The sequence below is a fragment of the Diprion similis genome, chromosome 11 (genome assembly GCF_021155765.1).
Source record: "Diprion similis isolate iyDipSimi1 chromosome 11, iyDipSimi1.1, whole genome shotgun sequence".
In the NCBI taxonomy this organism is placed as follows: domain Eukaryota; kingdom Metazoa; phylum Arthropoda; class Insecta; order Hymenoptera; family Diprionidae; genus Diprion; species Diprion similis.
Window position 1 is genome coordinate 7,350,352 of NC_060115.1, and position 20,579 is coordinate 7,370,930.

Genomic DNA, 20,579 nt, shown 5'->3' on the forward strand with positions numbered 1-20,579 from the left:
TCATCTTCGTCATCCCCCGTGACGCGTTCATTTTTACATATTATACGATAATATGTGCTTTGGTGGTGCAATTATCTGCACCCAACCTCCGCGATTATGTATAATGTGTGTACCTATACATGCTGCAAGGATAGAAAGTGCGGTTTAATATCGCGTTGTTTTACTGCCTGCGTGCAGGGGATTAAGATTCAAGAGCACCGGCCAATTATAGTTTGGGATTCACAAAAGCGTGGAAATTAGTTAATATCCAGTATAATAATACACCGTGCGCCGAATAATGCTAAACAGCCAAAAAACTTCGTACTACTTGAATATTTATAAATGCATAGATGTGTGGAGGTATATTTATGAGCGTTTCATTGTCAGTGCGATGGGTTATAATAAGTTATACGAGGATATGTCCGAACGTGTTGAAAGACGATATTGCCGGGAGTAATTTAAGCTCAGTTTCTATATATATTATGTTGGATATGAGTTTGATTCTTTATTACTTATAGCTACCGAATATATCGTAATTTTGTCGATCGATCGATAAATCAATGAATCGATCTGCAACTGCGTCGTTACTTGTTTAGAATATGTTTATATTTACAAATATTTGACGACACGTTTTATAGTTGTATATAATATATATAAAAATATGTATAACACCCAACTGCATGATCGTTTTAATCGTAGGTGGATATTTTATTTTTGATTTCCTCCTATAAGGATGCGTCGAGTGTACATACAAACAAGACGGAAATAATTACTTGCTTGTTTATTAGCTCTGAGTAATCGTTTGCAGGCCACTTTAGCTCTAAAGGTATAAACTAGATAAACTGAATGTTTTCCAAATCATGTCATTTCAGTAGGTTCGTTATTATATAACGTTGTTGTTATATTATTATTGTTAACTTTTTACGGAAACGGTATTCATGGTTATATAGTACACATTTTTTCAAAAGTGTTTGCAGCTTGTCAATGATGACAAAAAATTTGTTAGAACAAATTATCACAGGTAATAGTTACACTCCACATGTGATGAAGAAATAAATAAATAAATAAATTTCTGCAACATCGTTCGATTCAACGACTCAGTACCGACTTCTTATCATAAAATAATGAAAGAATCGATAGAAATGCTCGATTCGCAATTCCGCAAGTTTCTCTAATAATTTTATACAATTATATCTCAAACCGGTTGTATAAAAAAATTGAAACTTAATCAGCCGCATATCAAATATAATGTAACACATATTTAACTTATTTAACTCCGGATAATCCTCGCGTCTATCATCACAGATTTATCGACAGAAAGTTGATTCGCCCCATCTATTATATATAGAAGGAAGGAAATTAAAGGATGTGAGCACTGTAAAATACGTTGACGTGCTATCAATTTTTTACATCCGTGATTTTTGACCCCGGGGATTATTAGGATAGGCCGAGACACAGACACTCGGGGATAACCGTAACCAGGAGGGAAAAGCCCCGTGAATTCCGCGGCCTCTGCTCCCGGCAATAACGAGGAAACCTCGAGGAGGGCTTCGCAGCAACGATCAGAGCAGCCAGAGCCGAGACCAGTAACGCCAGTCAAACTCGGTCCGCGACCGGAACGCGACGTACATAGAAATTCCGCGGTCGTTCTGCCACTAAGGCTGCTTTGCTGCTGCTGGTGGTGCTTCTGATACCGCCGCAAGCCTTCTTCCTGCATCTCGTATTGTTCCTGATCCAGTCAATCAGTCGGTCAAATTCAGTTTAGAGTTTAGTTTAGTTTAGTTTAGTTTAGTTTAGTTTAGTTTGTCTCGCAGCTCTAGATCGTTGTCTGTACAATCGTTGTTATTACATAATTGTAATAAAAAAATACCGCGTTCTTTACATATATATTTATCTTTTTATATTCATAAAATTATATTTCAATTAAATTTTTAGTGTGAAAAAAGTGCGCGAGTGAAAAATATATTCATCATTTTACCCTTTGAGCAAGGAAGTAAATAAACAAAACCACCTATGTGTATATATACATATATACATATACAGACATAAAGCAACGGATATCAACGGACAAAAAACACGGCCCTCATGGTAATGAACTAGAATATATTGAATATATCTAATAAAAAATAAAACGCAATAATAAAATTCTTTCAAAAATATATATGTCATTCCCTCGCATATTTATATATATATATACAATATATGTATGTTATATGCTTGTCTCTAACTCGTTGCAATTTTTTTTATTACTCGTAATGCGGTGAACGTTGATCTACTACAGATAGGCCTCGAGTCTAAAAGTCAATTGGCGATATTAACTAGTTAACAATAACGAGGAAGATCGAAACTACGCGCGGTCTGTCATTACGCGGGTTGTTACGGGAACGAGTTGAAAGACTGCACATCCGATCATTCGAAGTGTAGCGAGAATTTGCTGTCGAACCTTTCGGTCCTGATGGCCTACAACTTTTTCTACATACTTTTTTCATAATTTTTTTTTTTGCTTTCGTTTTTTTTTTTTTTTTTTTTTTTTTACAAAATTTCAATTGGCACACTTTTTCCGCGGATATCCGGCTTGCGTAGAATTGCTCTTCAATTCTACGCAATTTGTTGAATTGTTATAGCAATAATAAAGTGAACTAAAATTCAAATGTTATATAGACGTGTACAACGAGACTTGTGGATATTCTTGAACTGTATCACCGTTGGTACTCAACACAAACTTTCACTCGTACATATCAATGATGTGTACGTATTTGTCGGTCTCTATGTACGATAATAATACATATTGCACTGCTTTGGCGTAGATAATATAAAAGGAAAAAGATGATATGTGATGTTAGTTATTAACATTGCGTTATGCGCATGGTGGTGCCGATACGATCACGCTATATCTGTGATATTATTATACCCATACAACGTATGCAGTGTGGATATATAGGGTGGAGGATATAGATTGCGAATCGGTAATATAATTCCTTAGATATATGTATACAATACATGTATAAGGCAGGAAATACGAATCAGGAAAAAAGTTGTAAATTATTTGGCAAGGCCTCCGCCGTTATATTTCAACTAACCGAATTAAACAATTAAACAATTGTTGTCGGGATGGGATGGGATTGAATGAACAGTTCTGTAATACCTATATATTGCTGAGGTGGAGAAGGCGGATTTTGAAAGCGAAGATCATGCATGGAAAGAGAGAAATTACATATGTACATACGTACAATGCGTAGTATGAACGTACGCTCGTCGTAACGAAACGTGTGAAATTCCGAATGGTGTAATTATCAGATTAGTAAGCCTGAATTGTTGAGGAGACAAGATCGAATTGTTGTCCTGAGCTCTTTGTCGCGAGCATTAAAAACTCCCATGGCTAGTGTACTTTTATACACTATACATACACACGTACACACATACATATACATATACTATATATATAATGCGAAATGATCGTTGTGCAAAAGCGGATAACAACGACGTAAGAGATTCGTCAGTCTCATTTTGCATATTTTCATCGCTGCAGGAAACGACTGCTTTTACATGTTCATAAGTATAAAAAAGAAGAGAAGAAAAAAAGATAACAAATGCATACTGCAAACAGAATCACAGCAAAACTCATGGATCTGCATCGCGCTGTACGATAATCCGGAAATTTTTTTATGTTCGATCGTAAAATCGACTTATTCGTCTCGCGCGATGCAAATTCGCTTTGATTGCACGGTGGCAATTTCAACCATGAATATTTTGTGGTATCTATAAAATAATAATTTTGTAAGACTCTAGGAGAAGAATGGATACCTTACTTACAGTTTGTGCAAGATTTATGTGCACCGTAAGCGCTCGCCGTGATTGTATACACCTAGTATAATAACGTGGAAAGTGACGTGACCGTAATAAAAAAAATTTGAATTCAATAAAAATAATAATAATGATAGAGAAAAAAAAAAAAAAAAAAAAAAAAGAATAAAAGGAAGACAAACTGAAGCGAAAATTGAATAATAAATCATGCAAAAGCGTTGCAGATATGGAAAAGAAGAGTAAAAAGAATCGTAATGTAAAAGTATATGTATGCCATGATCTGTGAATGCAGGCTGTGGAGATTCAGCCGGATGAAAAAAAACATTGGCCGCTGCGCGCTGTCGACGCAAATTAAATCATCTGCGGGTGAAAAATCATATTTTTTAAGAAAGGGCATCGCCATCGTCAAATTATCGATGGGAAATAATTATAATCAAGTCAGGCGGTTAGGTTTTAATGTTATAGGTATATGTATAATAAAACCGATCAATTAATCACCTCGGAAGACAAACGTCGTTCGTCTGCAGATCTTATAACGCTAATATATAAATTATTCCGTCGGTATGCCGTGCGTAGAGCAGGTAGGTATCTCATTGACAGACGTGGATGCAGAGAGGCTCATTCATCCGATCACTCGGCGTGTATCGAAGTATCATATGGGAACCGGAAGCCTTCCGAGTTTATTGATTTATGATATGGATATCCGGTGTATCCTGCTTTAACAAACGTATGTATATTATGCTTGATCGATTTTTGATCGTGAAAATTTTCCCGCATGCACGACGTTGCACAACTTGATTCAATTACATATTTCGGAACAAAATTATACACTCTGCGCAACGGAGTTCGTTAAGGATAACTAGTAAATTTTGTAATTTACATTCTTTTGAAAAACTTGCGGATGACGTTTTCGCGAGACTTTTTTAAAGTCAATCCACTTTTGAATAATCATCGAAAATCAACTGAATATTAAATGACCCGTTACGGTTTTATTTTTTATTTATTTATTTTTTCTCACCGTAAAATGGTAATTCGATTGGTAATATTTAAGATCTTTTTTTTTTTTTTTGGTTGTTTTTTCTGTTCTTTTACCCCTTTTTCGTGAAATGCACATTTCAATTATATGCTAAATTAAATATTTTCAACAAAACTTATTTCGTTAAACGTGCCTCTCTGTCTTTATGACGGAGTCTCCTTCTTCTGAAAATAAGTTGTAAACTGGATATAAACGGACTTCCTTTCAAAACGAAGTATTTTTACCGAGAACCGGTCGTTATCTGATTCCTGTATAATTTTAATAACTTTTCGGTGATGAACACCTAGTCGATATAAGTTCCGGAGAGTCTCAAGCTTCGTATCGTATCCTGATTCTCTACCTCGTTGATAGTACAATAAAAAAAGAAAAAAAGAAAAGAGAACAAGGCGAAAAAAAAAACGAAGTGTCTCGAGTTATAAATCAACTACGACGTGACCATGAATCAGTTACATATTTTCCTCATTAGCAATTCAGAAGCGACCGCGACTTGTGAGAAGAATCGCTGCAGCGGATATACAAATACCTGTGTAATGTATAACACCGATCGAGCGGTGAACGTGAACTTGCAGTCTCTATTTATTGTGCGAGTATACACACACGTAGGTAAAATATACACATTTTTACGTTTTTTTTTAGCCTCGCCGTATTTGAAGCTGGAATCAGAGCGTTTCTTTCGAGAGACGACGCCGCGTACATTTTTTTTTTTGTTTTTTTCTTTTTTTTGACTCAACAGTGATTTACAGTTAGCCACTGTGTAGTTGTACTGCCGAATAGTTTCGGCGTTGAACATCTGGAACTTGACGAAGGCTCGTTATCGTCGTGAAAAATTGTCTGTTCACGTATTGAACAAAAGAGTAGAAAAAAAAAAGAAACAAAAAATGAAACGACGGTGAAAAACGCACAAATTGCATAGCGCAGTTATTGTGATTTTTTTTATCATTATGTGATTAACGCATTCGCAGAGTCCTCGAGGATTATTGATGTGCATACATACTGCTGCACACACATATGTCTGTCTGTCTATTTACCTCGTTTTAGAAAATCCTCGACGAGTATTAATGACGGTTCTGTGTCCGTAAGTGTGAATTTAATTACAACACTTGAGAAGACAAAGAAAAGAAAGAAGGAGGAGAAAAAAATGAATAAATGAAAATAAAAAAAAAATAACCATTCGAGACATGAACATGCAATGGCGTCAGTGCAGCGGGTTCTTTTCCACACACACACACACACACACATATATATATGTATATACGTATATATTATAGCAAAAGAATAAAAATTTATTTCTATTTTACGAGAATCCTTCGCATATATATTTACAGTAATCGGTCTGAAGTTATCGTGAATATCTGCATGATGCAATTTAACGACGTTAAAGTTTATACTATCTACGTGATTAGAGTCAGACTTCGTTCGCCGTGCATGCAAGTTTGTGTACAGTAAATGTAAAAATTAATTATTCAGTTTACGGCAATCCGACTCCTCGATCGCTCGGAGTAAGAATTTTGTTATTTTATATTTGGCAAAAATCTCACGTCCGATCTCCTGCCCGTTACATGCATAAAAGCTACCAACCTAAACTGCAAACTGCGCCAATTATGCACGCGAAATATCCGCATATGGTGCAACAAACGCGTCGAGTCACCAAATCGTGTAACATATAACATAAAACCTACGTGATACGTTGTCGAAACAAAAAAAAAAAAATGAAAAATAAAAATTGGGTCGAACATTGTCTTTGAACTAAACATCAGTCCGTCCGAAGAGTTTTTCCTCGCAACAGAAATGCGAAATACTTGCGCACTTCAATTTATAATTTGAATTTATTACGAGATAGTCGAAAGTTGAGTGTTCATCAAAATGTATATTCGTAAGCTGGCAAAATCTCATTCAAAATACTGGGAATACTTAAACGCGGTATTAAGTAGAGAAATCAAAACTAATTGGGTCACATTTTTTTCTTTTCTGTCCATTAAACGCGAATTGGCACAAATAAAGCAGGTTGAAAACTGTAATAAAATAACGTCAACCATGCTGAGGTATATCTATACAATATTCCGAAATCAGTGAAATTCGATTGCTTGTAACATCCGCAATTATTTGTTTGTTGTTTTTTTTTTTCAATATAAAAGACAAAATACCATCTGATTAATTCATGTCTCTTTGCGTTATACAGACACAAAAAAAAAGATTGATTTTTTTTTTTAATCGTGTGATTTCCCTTTGCGACAGCTTATACTATTTAGAAGATTATATTTTCTACGAATCCACCGGGAAACAGTTTATTTTTCATCACGTATCATAGTTAAATATTTATGTTCAGCAAATGCCAATATTAGAGTTGACTACTGGAAAGGAAGTATGATTAGAAAAAAAAAGGAAATTCCTTTCAATGACTCTGTAAAAAATGGTCTTTCGAAGAAGAACAAACCATCGTAGAGTGTTGAAACGATTTGAAAACGGATCCTCGATATATTCGATTGCAAAATATATTTTCGATTATTGTATTTTAAACCAAATCTTGGTGTCTGGGAAATGTAATTATTCAATGAACACACAATCGATCAAAAGTACCGATCCTCAGCCATCCAACCAGCGTAATCTTGCAGTGATAAAAATGTCACGTGAAATTGGTAAAGTCGTTTGTATTTGTTTGTTCGTTTTCCATTCTTCATTCTTTACCAGCGTCCTAAACCGAAGGTCAGGGGTGCGCATTGTCGATGGCGACTTTCCAGGCCATGCAGAATTAGCAAAGAGATATTAATTGTAGCGCGAAGGTTACGTCGGACATCGAGTTTAGTCTCTCTCAAGAGTGCGGTTAAGCCGGCGTACTATACACACGCAAACACAGCTACACATTACACATATACACGCCAGCATAGAATAGTCTTGCTCAATCCTCCCGAGCACGAGGCATCTGGTGATATTTGGTCCAGCCAAAGCCGTCCGAACCGACCAAAATTCCAAGGGCGAATTTTTCGTTGTCCCGTCGTCTCCGTCGGCTCGTATAAAACGTTTATCCAACAGCCGCGGGTGGCGGGAATCGTCGTATACAAGAATACACGTCACACACTTTTGTACATAGATATTTTTATTGCCATTTCGTTATTTCGCAAGGCAGTACTTGTGCGGTGTCGTTAATAAGTGTATATAATTAATATATCTATAATAATAGAATAGAAGGAGACTTGAAAAATGGACGAAAAATATGGTAAAAAAAAATTTTTTTTTTTTTTTTTTTTTTTTTCATTATACTCGTCGAGGTAAAACCGCTGCTGTATGCACGATTTCTTGGAAAGGTTTTTCGGTCAAGTAATTAGCCACAATAGTTGCAACTTAATCGTTATTTTATTGATAAATTTTTTTTTTTTTTTTTCATCTATTTTATTTTTCTACTATTTTAGAACGGTGATCGAGCGAGAGAATCGGACCCACGCGACATGTATGACATTGCGTGATGCTGTATAGGACATTGCCAATTTTGAGTTTCATATTGGAAATTGTGCTCAACTTCAGGCACGGATGCGCGGACTAGATTTTGTTCCGGTTTTTATCCGTTGTTAGAAAAAAAAAAAAAAGAAAAATTGTTTTTTACTCTTAGACAGGGTCAACAAACCTGACTAGTGCTAATTAGTTGACGCGACTTACAACGTATGGAAACGGGGCTGACGATGACGAGTTGCAAATGCACCGCGGAACGCATGAGTTTCTGCTTGTATAGCGTCATTAGACACTGTGGCGTTAATTCTGCGAACAGCGAGGTGGAGATTTTTTACCGTGTGAAATGGACAATATTAGAAGACAAATTAGTAATCACAAAGTTGAGTAAGTGTGAATGGGACGAATTTTCAAAGACGCTGGAAAATGCGTTTCATAGAATTTGAAAATTTATAAGAGTCAAAATGTTGAAAGTAGAAATTTCAAAGTATAGAAAACCAGAATCTGGAAATTTTCATCATCCCACTAGTTATCTCTTAAACATCCTAAACTTCTACCCGCCCCCATAATTATAGCTATGAAATTTTGCACGAGTTTCGTTAATTTTTGCAGCATCAAATACCGCGATTAAAAATCACCGAACAACCTTTTATTATACGCTTCTAACCTTCTCCAGGGCTCATAATTGTTGCCGCGATTCGGTCAACTGATTCTTGCAGTGAAAAAACGGTCGTAAAAACCGAGAGATAATTAAAAAAATAGAAAAAAAAATCAACGAAACGTAGGAGGGGACAACAACTAAAAGGATCAATAAGCAAAAACACTTGTATACTATAACTTGCACGATAATTCTGCTACAGGCATTTGGCGCGGTGTATTAATCAGTGTTGATAAGTATTTCATTCACGGATGAGAAATCAGCATGGCGGTTGATTGATTTTTATGCGCTTTTATAATCGTTGCGTTATTGTTTCCAAAGATTATTTCCCACTGGATTAATTCAAGACTTCGTTGAATATTTGTTATAAAATTTTTTTTAATATCATAACAAGAGGATAGAAAAAAAAACTGAATTTATATTTATTATTAATATTATTTATAATACCGCGTAACTAAAACGCCAAACTGATGAACCTCGAGGACTCTGTATCGCGGAAGAAGTATCGGGCACGTGTTTATACTATTTGGAGTAGGTACATTACACTATGTGTACTCACGTATACAACTACCGCACACACGGGGAAGCCTTGGAAGTTGTAAATTATTATTTCGACGCGGTTCTCCTCGTCAAAAATCTGATCCTATAGTATATTTGTACAGTGAAAAGAATTTTCGTGTTTATACGGAGGATTTTTTCTCTTGTGAAATTTTGTCGGGAAAATTATTTTCCACAAATGGAATGTTTATTTTTTATATAAATCAATACATCAACACCAGTGAAATCTTGAAAAATTGAATATTTGTCGATAACGCGAGTGGATGAAAAAAAAAAAAAAAAAATAAATAAATAAAAAATATTGACAGTATTGCAGAGAGCAATCCGAAATCTATTCGGATTATTAACAATATTCAAGTCTTTAATTTTTACATCGTATTGTCTCAAAGACATTTTCCTCAGCTGACAAATAAGTAAATCTTAATCTGGACGAACCTCTTTGATTTCCAAGTATGTAGTTATGTTTTACTCGGGCGAAAAACACGGGCAAAATATGATTTCATAAAACCTAGATAATGAAACACCGGGTATGAATGAATTCAATGTTTCTGCAGCACAGGGTATAATAAAATCGAGTTATAATTGCACCTGCGGCAGCGGTGCATCATTAGGCTTATGTACAATCAAGATGACGAGTGGGTTTGTATTTGCAGGTACGCATATATTCAAGATGCACTTTTCATAAACAACAAATTTCGAAAGTTTGCAAGAATTTATATTGTCGTGGGAGTTTAGGGCTTACTATAATATATTATAATGACACCATACTGTTGCTTGTAATACAGACGAAGTGAAGTGAAGTGCGTGCTTGCACGATTCCTGCATCGCGGTCTCACTGCGAAAGTTGTTAATATCATATTGTATACGCAATATCGTTTAAATAATATCTACCCTGTAGGTATAAGTATAAACTGCATAAACATCGGGTGAGACGCGAATGCAGGTGGGTAATAATTTGTGGATTGTATATATATATGTGTATATGAGGCATTCCACCCCAAACCGATCTACGTTTGACCCTCGCCATCGACGATTTCGTTTATTCTTGAGTATGGTGTAATATACAAAAAAAATCATCTTTTACTGATTGTGAGTTACAGATTCTTTCGACCACGGGTTTGATTTTTACCGCTCCCAAAAACACGAAAACACAGTTTTTGAATCAATAACCCTAATATAAATTTGTAATTTTTTAATTTAAATACTCAATTCGATTTTCTCAATTTTTAATTCCACGTTTCGCCTGTAGCTTCTAAATGAAAATTTTCGTTTTTCAACAAAGAATGCATGAGAAAAATTCAAAGCCAATCGATTAGGGCTGTTAATTAAAAAAATGTGTTTTTGGTGTTTTTATGAGCAATAAGAATCAAACCCGCGATCTAAAAAATTTGAAACTCAGTGAAAGATAATTTTTTTTTACACTCTACACCTTGCTTAAAAAAATTCCTAAATCTTCGATGTTCAAGATCAGACGTAGGTCGGTTTGATGTGGAATGCCTCATACGTCCATACCGTACAAGTCGGATTCGTGACTCTGCAGCAGCTCCGAAGTCGAGGAGCTGGCAAACAAGTGAGAAAGAGAGATAAAACGAGATAGAGAGAAAGGAAGAGCCGACTTTACCGGAGACGAGCGTATTATGCAAGCGGTCGAGAAGCAACCCGGTCAATGCCAAGGTGATCTTCTCTCGGCTGGAGGCTGCGCGGCGATCATCGCTCATCTCAGTCGAACGAATTGAAAACCGCGGGAATAATAGAGGCTTCTCTTTTTCCATCGAGCGATCCGGATTTCGCCGACTTGAAAAGCGATTCCGCCTTTGTGTAATTGTCCGGTGATTATCCGGCATTAATTAACATTTCTGTTCGAACTTTGCAACGCGATATGGAATCGATTATTCTTATTATTATTACAAGGTGCAATATAAAAATAATTTCCGAAATCAGATTGTGTCCTCAATTTATAATGAAATTTTTTTATTTTACTAAAATTTATAGGAAAAACACAGTAAAATTTTTGTTGAATTTGCTAAATTGTTTATTAAATTTATTGTGTACGTACGAAGTTCCACACAGAAATTTTTAACTCAACTGTGCAAGTACCGTTTCTGATCCAACGATTCAATAGTTGTGACTAGACTATCGTGACTAAGATCGTGATACGATTGGTGCAGGAGTCGCATATTTCATTCGCTGATCCGGCATGACCGTACAATATAGAGCCAGTCGAACTGGTTTTGCCAAAATATCCCGAGGGGGGAATTCAACGCCGCGTTGAAATTGTTACGTGTCATGGGGCCGGGATCAAAAGTCTCGTTGATCCAACGCTGTGGAACGAGATTTATACATACATGTATGTATTGTAGGTATAAAGTGGACTCGGAAATTTTTATAACGCAACAACGATGAAGACCGAGACGTGTTTACGCGTTGTGGTGTGCACGTAACTTTATAATACCGTTCGCAATGAACTTGGAGGAATCCGACGAAGATGATTGCCGTCTGAATGCGAGTTCGTTTCTTTTCTTTCTTTCTTTTTTTCTTGTCTCTTCAATCGGTTCTGATCTTTTTTTATACGCACAAATAAACAATTGTTACGTCGTTAACCGTTAGCTGTAATTTAAATTGCTTTTTCATCGTGATGGAAATGTAATGCATATACGATGAAAATATCAGAAAAGAAATCTCTGGTATGAACAGTAGTGGAATTAGCATATTCGTTGTGTAGGTAACAAGTTGCGTATATATTCAAACACGGACAATCCCTGTCGAATTATAAATGTCGAGAACTAGATCCAGTCGCGAGATTTAAAACGAAACGCGTTAATCCTCGGAGGTGATTTGTAAGTCGGTTAAAATCGAGTTTCCTGATCTAATTTAAAACAGCAGGAATAACTCGATACCTCGAGCGTACGAGAATAATCTCAGATTCAAATTCGTACATGTACATACATACATACATACGTCCGACGACGGTTTGAACGATTTCACCGACTTCCTGTAATTTTAATTTTCACTTTATCCCTCGACTACACACATCATCATGTCATTCCGTTTCCGACGGTGCTGAAGGATGCTTAAAACGCAGACCAAAGTGCCGCACGGCAGTAATATTCGCACGGTTTTCTTCGGCGCTGATCTATCGATCTTCAACAGGGAACAGCTGTATTTAAAGTCACAAATGATTTCCCACACGGCCACGAGACACAATGATGCGACGGACGAATGTCATTCATGGCGAAGTCGCACGTGTGCAATATACATATACATATATATATATATATATATATATATATACATAAATGCAACAGTGGCGATAAGACCTCGTCATGTTTTACGGTGTGTACGACGTTGAGCTGCAGGTGTGGGCACGGGGTGCAAGCCATAGTGACGTCATATCGCAGACTCTGTATCCTACATATCGGTCGAGGAATGAAAGTAAACGCGTTCAACCTGTTCCTTGAACCCTGCAAACGAAACCTCTGCACGGAGTTAAAATCTTAATACCTATACGTATATAGACTAGAATGTGAATAATAATCGGAGTAGGTACACGACACGCGGCGAATATATGTACTAGGTATGCAGAGCAAGTTGATAAAATCTGCAGGAGCTGTGTGCGCTCCTGAGGTTTGAAGTAAGTTCATTCATTATAGATATCTTTTTGTTTCTTGATGGTTTTACGTATAGGTGCATGACGCAGAGACGCGTAAATTGCGGAATGGAATGTATAATAGTATTGATGCAATTCTCGTCGTCTCTAATTCGTACCTGCGGTGGATTTAATTAACTTCTTGTGTATCACACGAGGAAGCACCGATCGACGGAGGAAAAAGTAAAAACTCGGCATGATTTTTATGTAACCGTGAGATGAAGGAGTTTTAACGATGTTTCGAGTACGTACGTACGTACGTACATACATACATACATCGCGGAAACGTCGACGTGGATTTTGCGCGTGCCGCCACGCTTGCAGCGTTATTGTTCTCTCGGTGTTGGCTGTCTTTTTCTTCGTCTTCCTCTTTTATTGCAATGCGTTTTTTCCTTATTTCACTCAAATTACAAGACATCCAGGAGCGCTGTTATCCCACCGCGCTAACGATCGACAAGGCTCGATCCCCGCACGGATCCGGGTTTACCGATCTACAGCTGAGAGAGCGCGCGGTCAATCGATTATCAATCGTTAATTCAAGGCTGCTGAAAATTTTGCAAGTCGCGTTATACACGCGACATTCGCGAGCTATGATAGAAATTAAGAAAGGAAAAAAATTACCTAATAATAGAGGAGATTGCGGGTTTTTCGCAGCTCGCCGTCTTTCCGAACTGTATTACAGTATGTACGCCTAATACTCAACGTTGCAAAATCTGCAACGAGTGTATACAACATAATCTATAACGTGTAATGGTGGATGGATAATTCGGTGGGCTTTATAGAGTAAAACAACGGCGCTTCGTCTCTATAGTGGCTGGGTTATTAACGACGGTAAGAAATTAATGCTGTTCAGTGAGCACGACGCGAAACGAGAAGGAAAGTAGCTGAAAGCGTAAACTAAATTAAATAACTCGCTGCTGGGCCCAGAGGTTGAGCAAAAGTGTCTAATACCCGGCTGCTCTACTGTATTGTACCTTCTACACGCATTGCGTTGTTCTTGTACGGTTCGCTCTACGTACAAGCGCCCACTTTATTTCGATACGCCAAGTCATCCGCTCGTCTGCGTCATAATATCCGGAAGTTGGAATCTTTCGAGACTTCGACGAATCGGTCCTCCTTAACTTAACGACGATATCTGATCGATAAAAATAACGGTTCGTCGTCAACAAACTTGTCGATCATTTGGTCATTTCTGAGATTCGATGAGTATTCTTCAAGGAATTCAAACAAATTGACCGCCTGAAGTAGTGTTTTGCAAGAATGCTACAGTCATCGTGACACATTCTCAAGTGAATCTCAAGTGAATCACTTCCAATTAAAGAAGAGAATAAAATTAATGTCTATATTTGGTCGATCGTAGAATAGCTTTGTGTCTAATTTATTATTATTAACGTTATTATTGTTGTTGCTATCTTGTATTCTCGCATTACACGTATACAACTTTTTAATGTAACAAAAATGGAATGCAATTTTATTTTTTCGCCGCGAAATTTCTCACGATTTAGATACGACCGCGAGACTTGGTTCGACCTTTTAGCCGGCTTATAGCTCGCGTTTAGAACGAACCACTTCTTATTATATACCAACACGTACACGCGTTGTGTACACTTGAATAGACACAACTTCCTCTCTAGTGATTCAGGGCTGGGCATATATGCGGCAGGTATTATAAGATATAATGTAATTATTGTGAAGTACAGGTATGCAACAACGGCAAAAGTCGAGTGCATTTGTTCGGCACATCATGCCTTAACTTAGACTCAGACTCCACGGGAGAATCGTATCGAGTTTCAATCGCAGCGATTCGTGATATAGGCGTAGTCGAAGGTATTATTCGTGTCTGATAATAGGTGGAAATACACTGTGCAACTGTTCGCGTAGAAAGTGCATGGAACGTGTGAACGGTACGGAGCAGCGTGTTGCACCGGGTTATTTTCATCGAAACGTATAAAAACGCGTGTAGATCAGTCATGGAATGCAGATTCGGGTCATCGCCTCTACAATTTTGAGCGAATTCTTTGAATTAGAGAGCTTCCAAGAGCGGAGAGTGGTTTGATTGCAGATCGAACTGTGGTGCATAATGTAAAATTGAATACCTATACGTTTGTGAAAGCAAAGCAGTTTGCGCGCGCTGCTGTACAAATTAGTTTTGTAAAACTGTATAAAAATACGTAGGCAAGGTCGTGCCTCGAGGTGGTTTAAGCATCGGGTCTCGGGTGCACACGCGGCACTTATAAGGCAAGAGACTATAAATGTAATGAATGAGAACTCTCAAAGTGGCGAAATTTATCCACATTTAACGTCGGAACAACAATGGCACGGTTGCGGTACGGTTTTATATATACCTATAGTTATATGAACCAGAGCAAGCTGCACACCGAAGTACAAGTTGGTTTTCTTGGACACAATGCCACCTGTTGTGCCAGCGGGGCCCCCCTAGAGCAGTCAGTCACAAGCCTCGTGATCTCGTTGCGTAATGGATCTCTGAAATTTGTTGCCTCCAGCTTTCATCGCTCCCACAATCAAATTGTTGGACAGGCCATGCGACTGCTAGGCGCCTAAAACAGCAGCTACATAGAGATACCTATAAACGTAAATTTGGATCACGTTTCGCGTTATAATAATTTGATATTTATCTATTTTTATTACACACCCTCTCTGTCGGATATAACCTTGTATTAAGCTTAAAGGAGATTATGAAACGGAACTTATTTGCCAATGATAATTTCCTTGTTCGCTAATCGAAGGAGGGAGGCAGGGAATCAACTTTTGAACTCTGCTTGCGGCGAACTTCAATCGGACGTCTGCAAGTTATATACCTACACGTACGCGTGTACAAGTTTGACGACGGAAATCGTTACAGGCGATCTAATCCCGTTCCATCGTCCTTGGAAGTTTATAGTTTAACTTCGTGGGAACGAGCATGAGAAAGAACCATACTGAATCTGGCCGAAGGGAGCCGGCGTGTCGTATTATACATAAACACGGTGCAGCATTTCACACCGCGAGAGTACCATGGATACGTTTATAACAGGTGATATCCTGACTCCGCGTGTCAAGGATCGTCTGACCGTTCGCCTTGTGTACACATGGGTATAATAATACAACGAAGAAAGAAAGTGCTCCGGGTAAATTACCTCGATACGCAATGTTTTAACGACGAAGTTCTCCATGCCAAGTGGGAAATAAGGGGGAAATACGTGCAGGAAAGGCGATGCAGTGACCCGGAAGACGCAGCGTCGGTATTATGATCTATATACATATTATGATCACTCATTAAACCAGGGCGCAAAGCTCTGCACGACGAACTCTCGAGTCATGACAACTCGAATCGGTCCACACTCTAGTGACCTGCGAACGTTCGTCGAGCAGAGACCAGAGAGACCGTTCACCAGTCTCAGCGTGTCTAAGTATCTAGTGTTATACATTGCGTGTAGATACACAGAGAAAGGCGTGGCACCGTCGTATATCTCAGCATTCCGTCGATCGTTGCAATTTCATAGCCGATGGAATTCCCCTGGGGAATTGATCAGGAAGAGATCTAACTGTCGACGAAAATTTTGTTGGATTGGAAAAGAACCAGACTGCAGGCGTCATTTTTTACGCGAAACCGTATAATATGTAGGAACTTATTTACTCTCGATTAACGGCGGCGTGGAAAGTATTGCGGTTCAGCGTTAGACAGGTATTGCGATTAGTGAAGTAACAAAACGAGACTAGACCGTCTACCCCCACCTCTCCGCCCCGTTTATGCAGAAACGTTAAGCAAGCATTGTTTATTTCATTTTCTTCTTTACTTTCTTTCTTTTTCAGAGCACGAAAATTGATTCCGCGCGCCTACCTCGGCGGTTACGCAACCGAAATATTTGCATAGCTAATAATTTCCGAAGGAGCTTGGTATACGAGCCATCACCGTGTGTTTCAAACTACCTCGACGGTCTTGCCGAGTCAATTATGTTTCATTATATATATGGAAATTCCTCTAACAATAGTCGTATATTATTCTGTTTCAGATGGCACTACACTTATCGGCGAGAAATATGGTGGTCATAGTGATCACGGCGGTAGCCTGTGCCTCGGTAGCATCATCGGTTATCGAGGACGACGAGAAGTTCCTCGAGACGGGCGTCAACGTCGACGAGAAAACTAGTCAAAAATTGGATGACAAGACGGATTCAGAATCGGTTAGAAATGTCACAACGACGACGTCGAGGCACGACAAGAAGATGATCCACAGACTGATTGGTGGGCACGTCAAGCTTTACAGTGCGAAAGTGACGGAGGCTAAGGATCAACGAGAAACCCCGCCGACGAGGTGGGACGATGACGGACTGATGATGTCGTCGGCCGGAAACGGGAAGGAAAAGACGTCTTCGTCGACGCGACGAAGCGAGGACGACGAAGAGAAGAAATCTTTATCGCAGCAGGTTAAGGAGGGAAAATACGGACTTATACAAAACGAGATATACAAAACGCCGCCGAAGAGGCCGGGGATCATAAGCTACCTCGGTAATCCCGAGGTGCCGAAGGACACCGCGAAGAATTTAGGGGGACTGGAAGAAGAGGAAATATGGCTCGCGGAGAATCATCTGCTCGTCCTGAGGGGCGGGAACTTTCCTGTCTCAAACGGGAACGCGAAGAGGCCCGAAAGCAACACCGGCAACTGGCCGCCAATCGACGACTACAAGGCGCCAGAACGGCAGGTCAAAATACCACCGCGTCCGAAGGTGCCGCCGCCCTTTCCTGTCCAGCTCACTGAAGGGGGACCCGTTCAGATCATCCGGGCAAACGGGTCCGTGTCGGTGGTCAACGACACCGCCGACTACGAGGAGTACGCCAACTACCCGGAGGGTTTTTACCCGGGGGAGGCGCCGTTTTATCCGACCTCGTCCAACGCCTCGGAGCCCGTAGGCACCGGCTTCTACGGCAACGCTTCTGAGGGGGTGTTGGGACCCTTTTACCAGTCACTTCCGGCCGGCGCGGTTTTCGTCCCGCCGCCGAGCAACCAGACGGACTACGACGAGGAAGACCAGTCGATATACTACCCGCCGCCTTACAGCTTCTACTATCCTCAGGACAACGCGACGGCGGTACCCCCGGGCCCCCTGGTTCCCGGCATAATCCTGCCTCCCCCTCCAAACTTCTTCGCCGAACTGGACGAGCGGAAGCCGACGACCAAGGGTAGGTTCTCCGCGAAACAAACCACCACCACCACGACCCCCAGGACGACCACAACTGAACGAGTCCAGGACACGACGAGCTACACTCCGCCGGCTCCGACGCCGCGACGTAAGACGGTTCCGAAACCGTACAAGGCTCGATTTCCGACAACAACACCGAGCTACTCGACCGGCACGAAGCCGACCACGAGAGTCCAGAGCTACCAGGGAACCCCGAAGACGATCGGCAAGGTCAAGTCCAGGAACTTTACCCGGGTTCCAATCACGTCGGTGACTTCGGTGACTTCGGGGCCGGTCGACACTCCGCGGTACGTCGAAACGACAACCACGCCCCCGGAGAAGCCGAGCACCACTCCGTCCGGCGACTATTACGACGTTCAGACCGACGTCGAGAACCATTTGGTCGATTTGGGCCCGCCTCAGGGCGGTCAGTGGTCATCAATCGTGAGCAGCACGGCGGTGCCTCTGCTCGCGTATTATGCGACTACACCGTTGCCGTCGGAGCGGACGAGGAGTACGGAGGAGGATATAGCGCCAGTTCACGTCAAGGCGGAGATCGATATACCGACGAAGAATCCCGCGGCTTATTACTTCTACGAGGAGACGAACGGGCCGGCGGTCGCCACGACGACACCTTCACCGTACTACGATGTCCAGCCGACACCGAGGCGACGCCAACCGAAGAAGCAGTATTACAGCGTCGAGATGGTACCGTCCCAGCAGACGTCGAACGACTTCGCAGACCTGAAACTCAACCCAGTAATCAAGACGGGACAAGGTTACAACGAGTTTACCGACCCGGAGCCGGTGGCTCGGAATCCCGCACCAACGGCCAAGTATAACGTCGAACGAATCAGAGGGTCGGTTAGCGACCGGGAAAATTCACCGAGGTACTATCAGCCTCTGTCGTTGGGGGACCCGACGGCCACCGTCAAACCTTACTACACGACGCAGAGGCCGCGATTCTACTATCAGAGTACCCGCAACGAACAGTACGCGGACTACAGGGATGACCAAGAGGTGAAATCGAGCCCGGTTTATCAGTACAGCTACGAGGCCAGCGATTACACGAAGCAGCGACAACAGCAGAGCTATAGACAGCAGGAAATAGACGAGGTACCGACGCCGGTTGTACGTCCGGTCTATAACGAGTATCAACAACCAACGAGGACGGCTGCTGGCCAGTATTACAGCGATTACGACGTCCAGCCGGTGGAGAAGGTGCAGAAATCGTCGGGGATTTCGTACCTGACGAATCACCGACAGTCGTATTCAGCGGTGACGGCGAGGCCATCGATAAACACGACGCCGAATCCGCATCACGCGTATTACACGAAACAGGACGAGCAGCTGCTGGACGATGTGACCAAGCAGTACTTCACGATATTCGGTAAAAAGTTACCGGAAAATGTCCTACAGAGCACGACACCTCTGTACAGAGTCGAGGCGGCGGCGGAAACGACGACGGAGAGTCCGGTTGGCCACGGCGTCAACACCTACGTGGCGAACAATCGTTACAACGGTAATAGCAACAATGCCGCGGTTCACCAGCTGCAGAGTTTTACACCACCCAAGGTCAGCGTTCACTACGGAGACCAAACGCAGAGGCCGTATTCCCTCGAGGGCGACACTCTGGTGAATTACAAAAACCCGTTGCCGCCGATTAACCCCGACGCCGAGTTCATCTCTGTTAACAAACCGGTAGTGCCGATTAGACAGCGGCCCCACGAGTTCATCAGGACCGAGCAGATTCCAACTCCGTTCGGAAATAGAAACGGCGGTAATTATTTCCAGGGATCCAATAATCGGGATACGTCTTCGTATCGTGGACGCTATCCGACTCCGTCGCCGATATCGCTTGCCAATGATATTTCGGTCAACTACCGAGACCCTAGACCGCCGATGAATCCGGACGCTGAGCTTATAGATCCTGTACAGGGGCAACGGAATCAAGCGACCGGAGGCGGCTCGTATTTTGCCTATCGGTTACCCGGAAACGGAGGACACTTTTACTTCCTTACGCCGCAGGCGATATCCCAAAGGCAAGATCTTACCAACGGCGGATATTTTTACTCGAAACCCACCGCGACGAGGCTCGTGAGACGTCGTCGTCGGGGTCCCGCCGAGGGCTGAAAATTGTGAAATCGTACTGACCGAAGGCAGTCCCAATATGCCATATAACGAATGAGAAATGTTGCACGGATATTATCGGAGGAACAAAAGTATGGGTCTCATTTGTATGCCTGTTGCGAGCGCAGTTTGCTGTATCAGCACAAC

The 20,579-nt window shown here is 40.9% G+C and overlaps 2 protein-coding genes across 4 annotated transcripts in view; one reads left to right on the forward strand and one right to left on the reverse strand.

Annotated features, from left to right (window-relative positions):
- Nucleotides 1–20,579, reverse strand: part of LOC124412270 (N-alpha-acetyltransferase 15, NatA auxiliary subunit) — a 37,703-nt gene that overhangs the window by 12,813 nt on the left and 4,311 nt on the right. The gene's annotated exons all lie outside the window — the stretch shown is intronic.
- Nucleotides 1,479–20,480, forward strand: LOC124412267 (extensin-2). Of its 3 annotated transcripts, none has more exons than XR_006929781.1 (2): nucleotides 1,479–2,067; nucleotides 16,936–17,129. XR_006929781.1 is itself a non-coding variant. In XM_046892007.1 (2 exons), exons 1-2 carry the CDS (start codon nucleotides 2,065–2,067, stop codon nucleotides 20,433–20,435), a joined length of 3,303 nt encoding a protein of 1,100 aa, XP_046747963.1. In that variant the 5' UTR covers nucleotides 1,922–2,064; the 3' UTR covers nucleotides 20,436–20,480. The 3 variants fall into 3 exon arrangements, 2 of the variants coding, with proteins under 2 accessions (XP_046747963.1, XP_046747962.1); XM_046892007.1 differs by lacking the exon at nucleotides 16,936–17,129 and adding an exon at nucleotides 17,136–20,480 and having other exon boundaries at nucleotides 1,922–2,067; XM_046892006.1 differs by lacking the exons at nucleotides 1,479–2,067; nucleotides 16,936–17,129 and adding exons at nucleotides 8,479–8,631; nucleotides 17,136–20,480.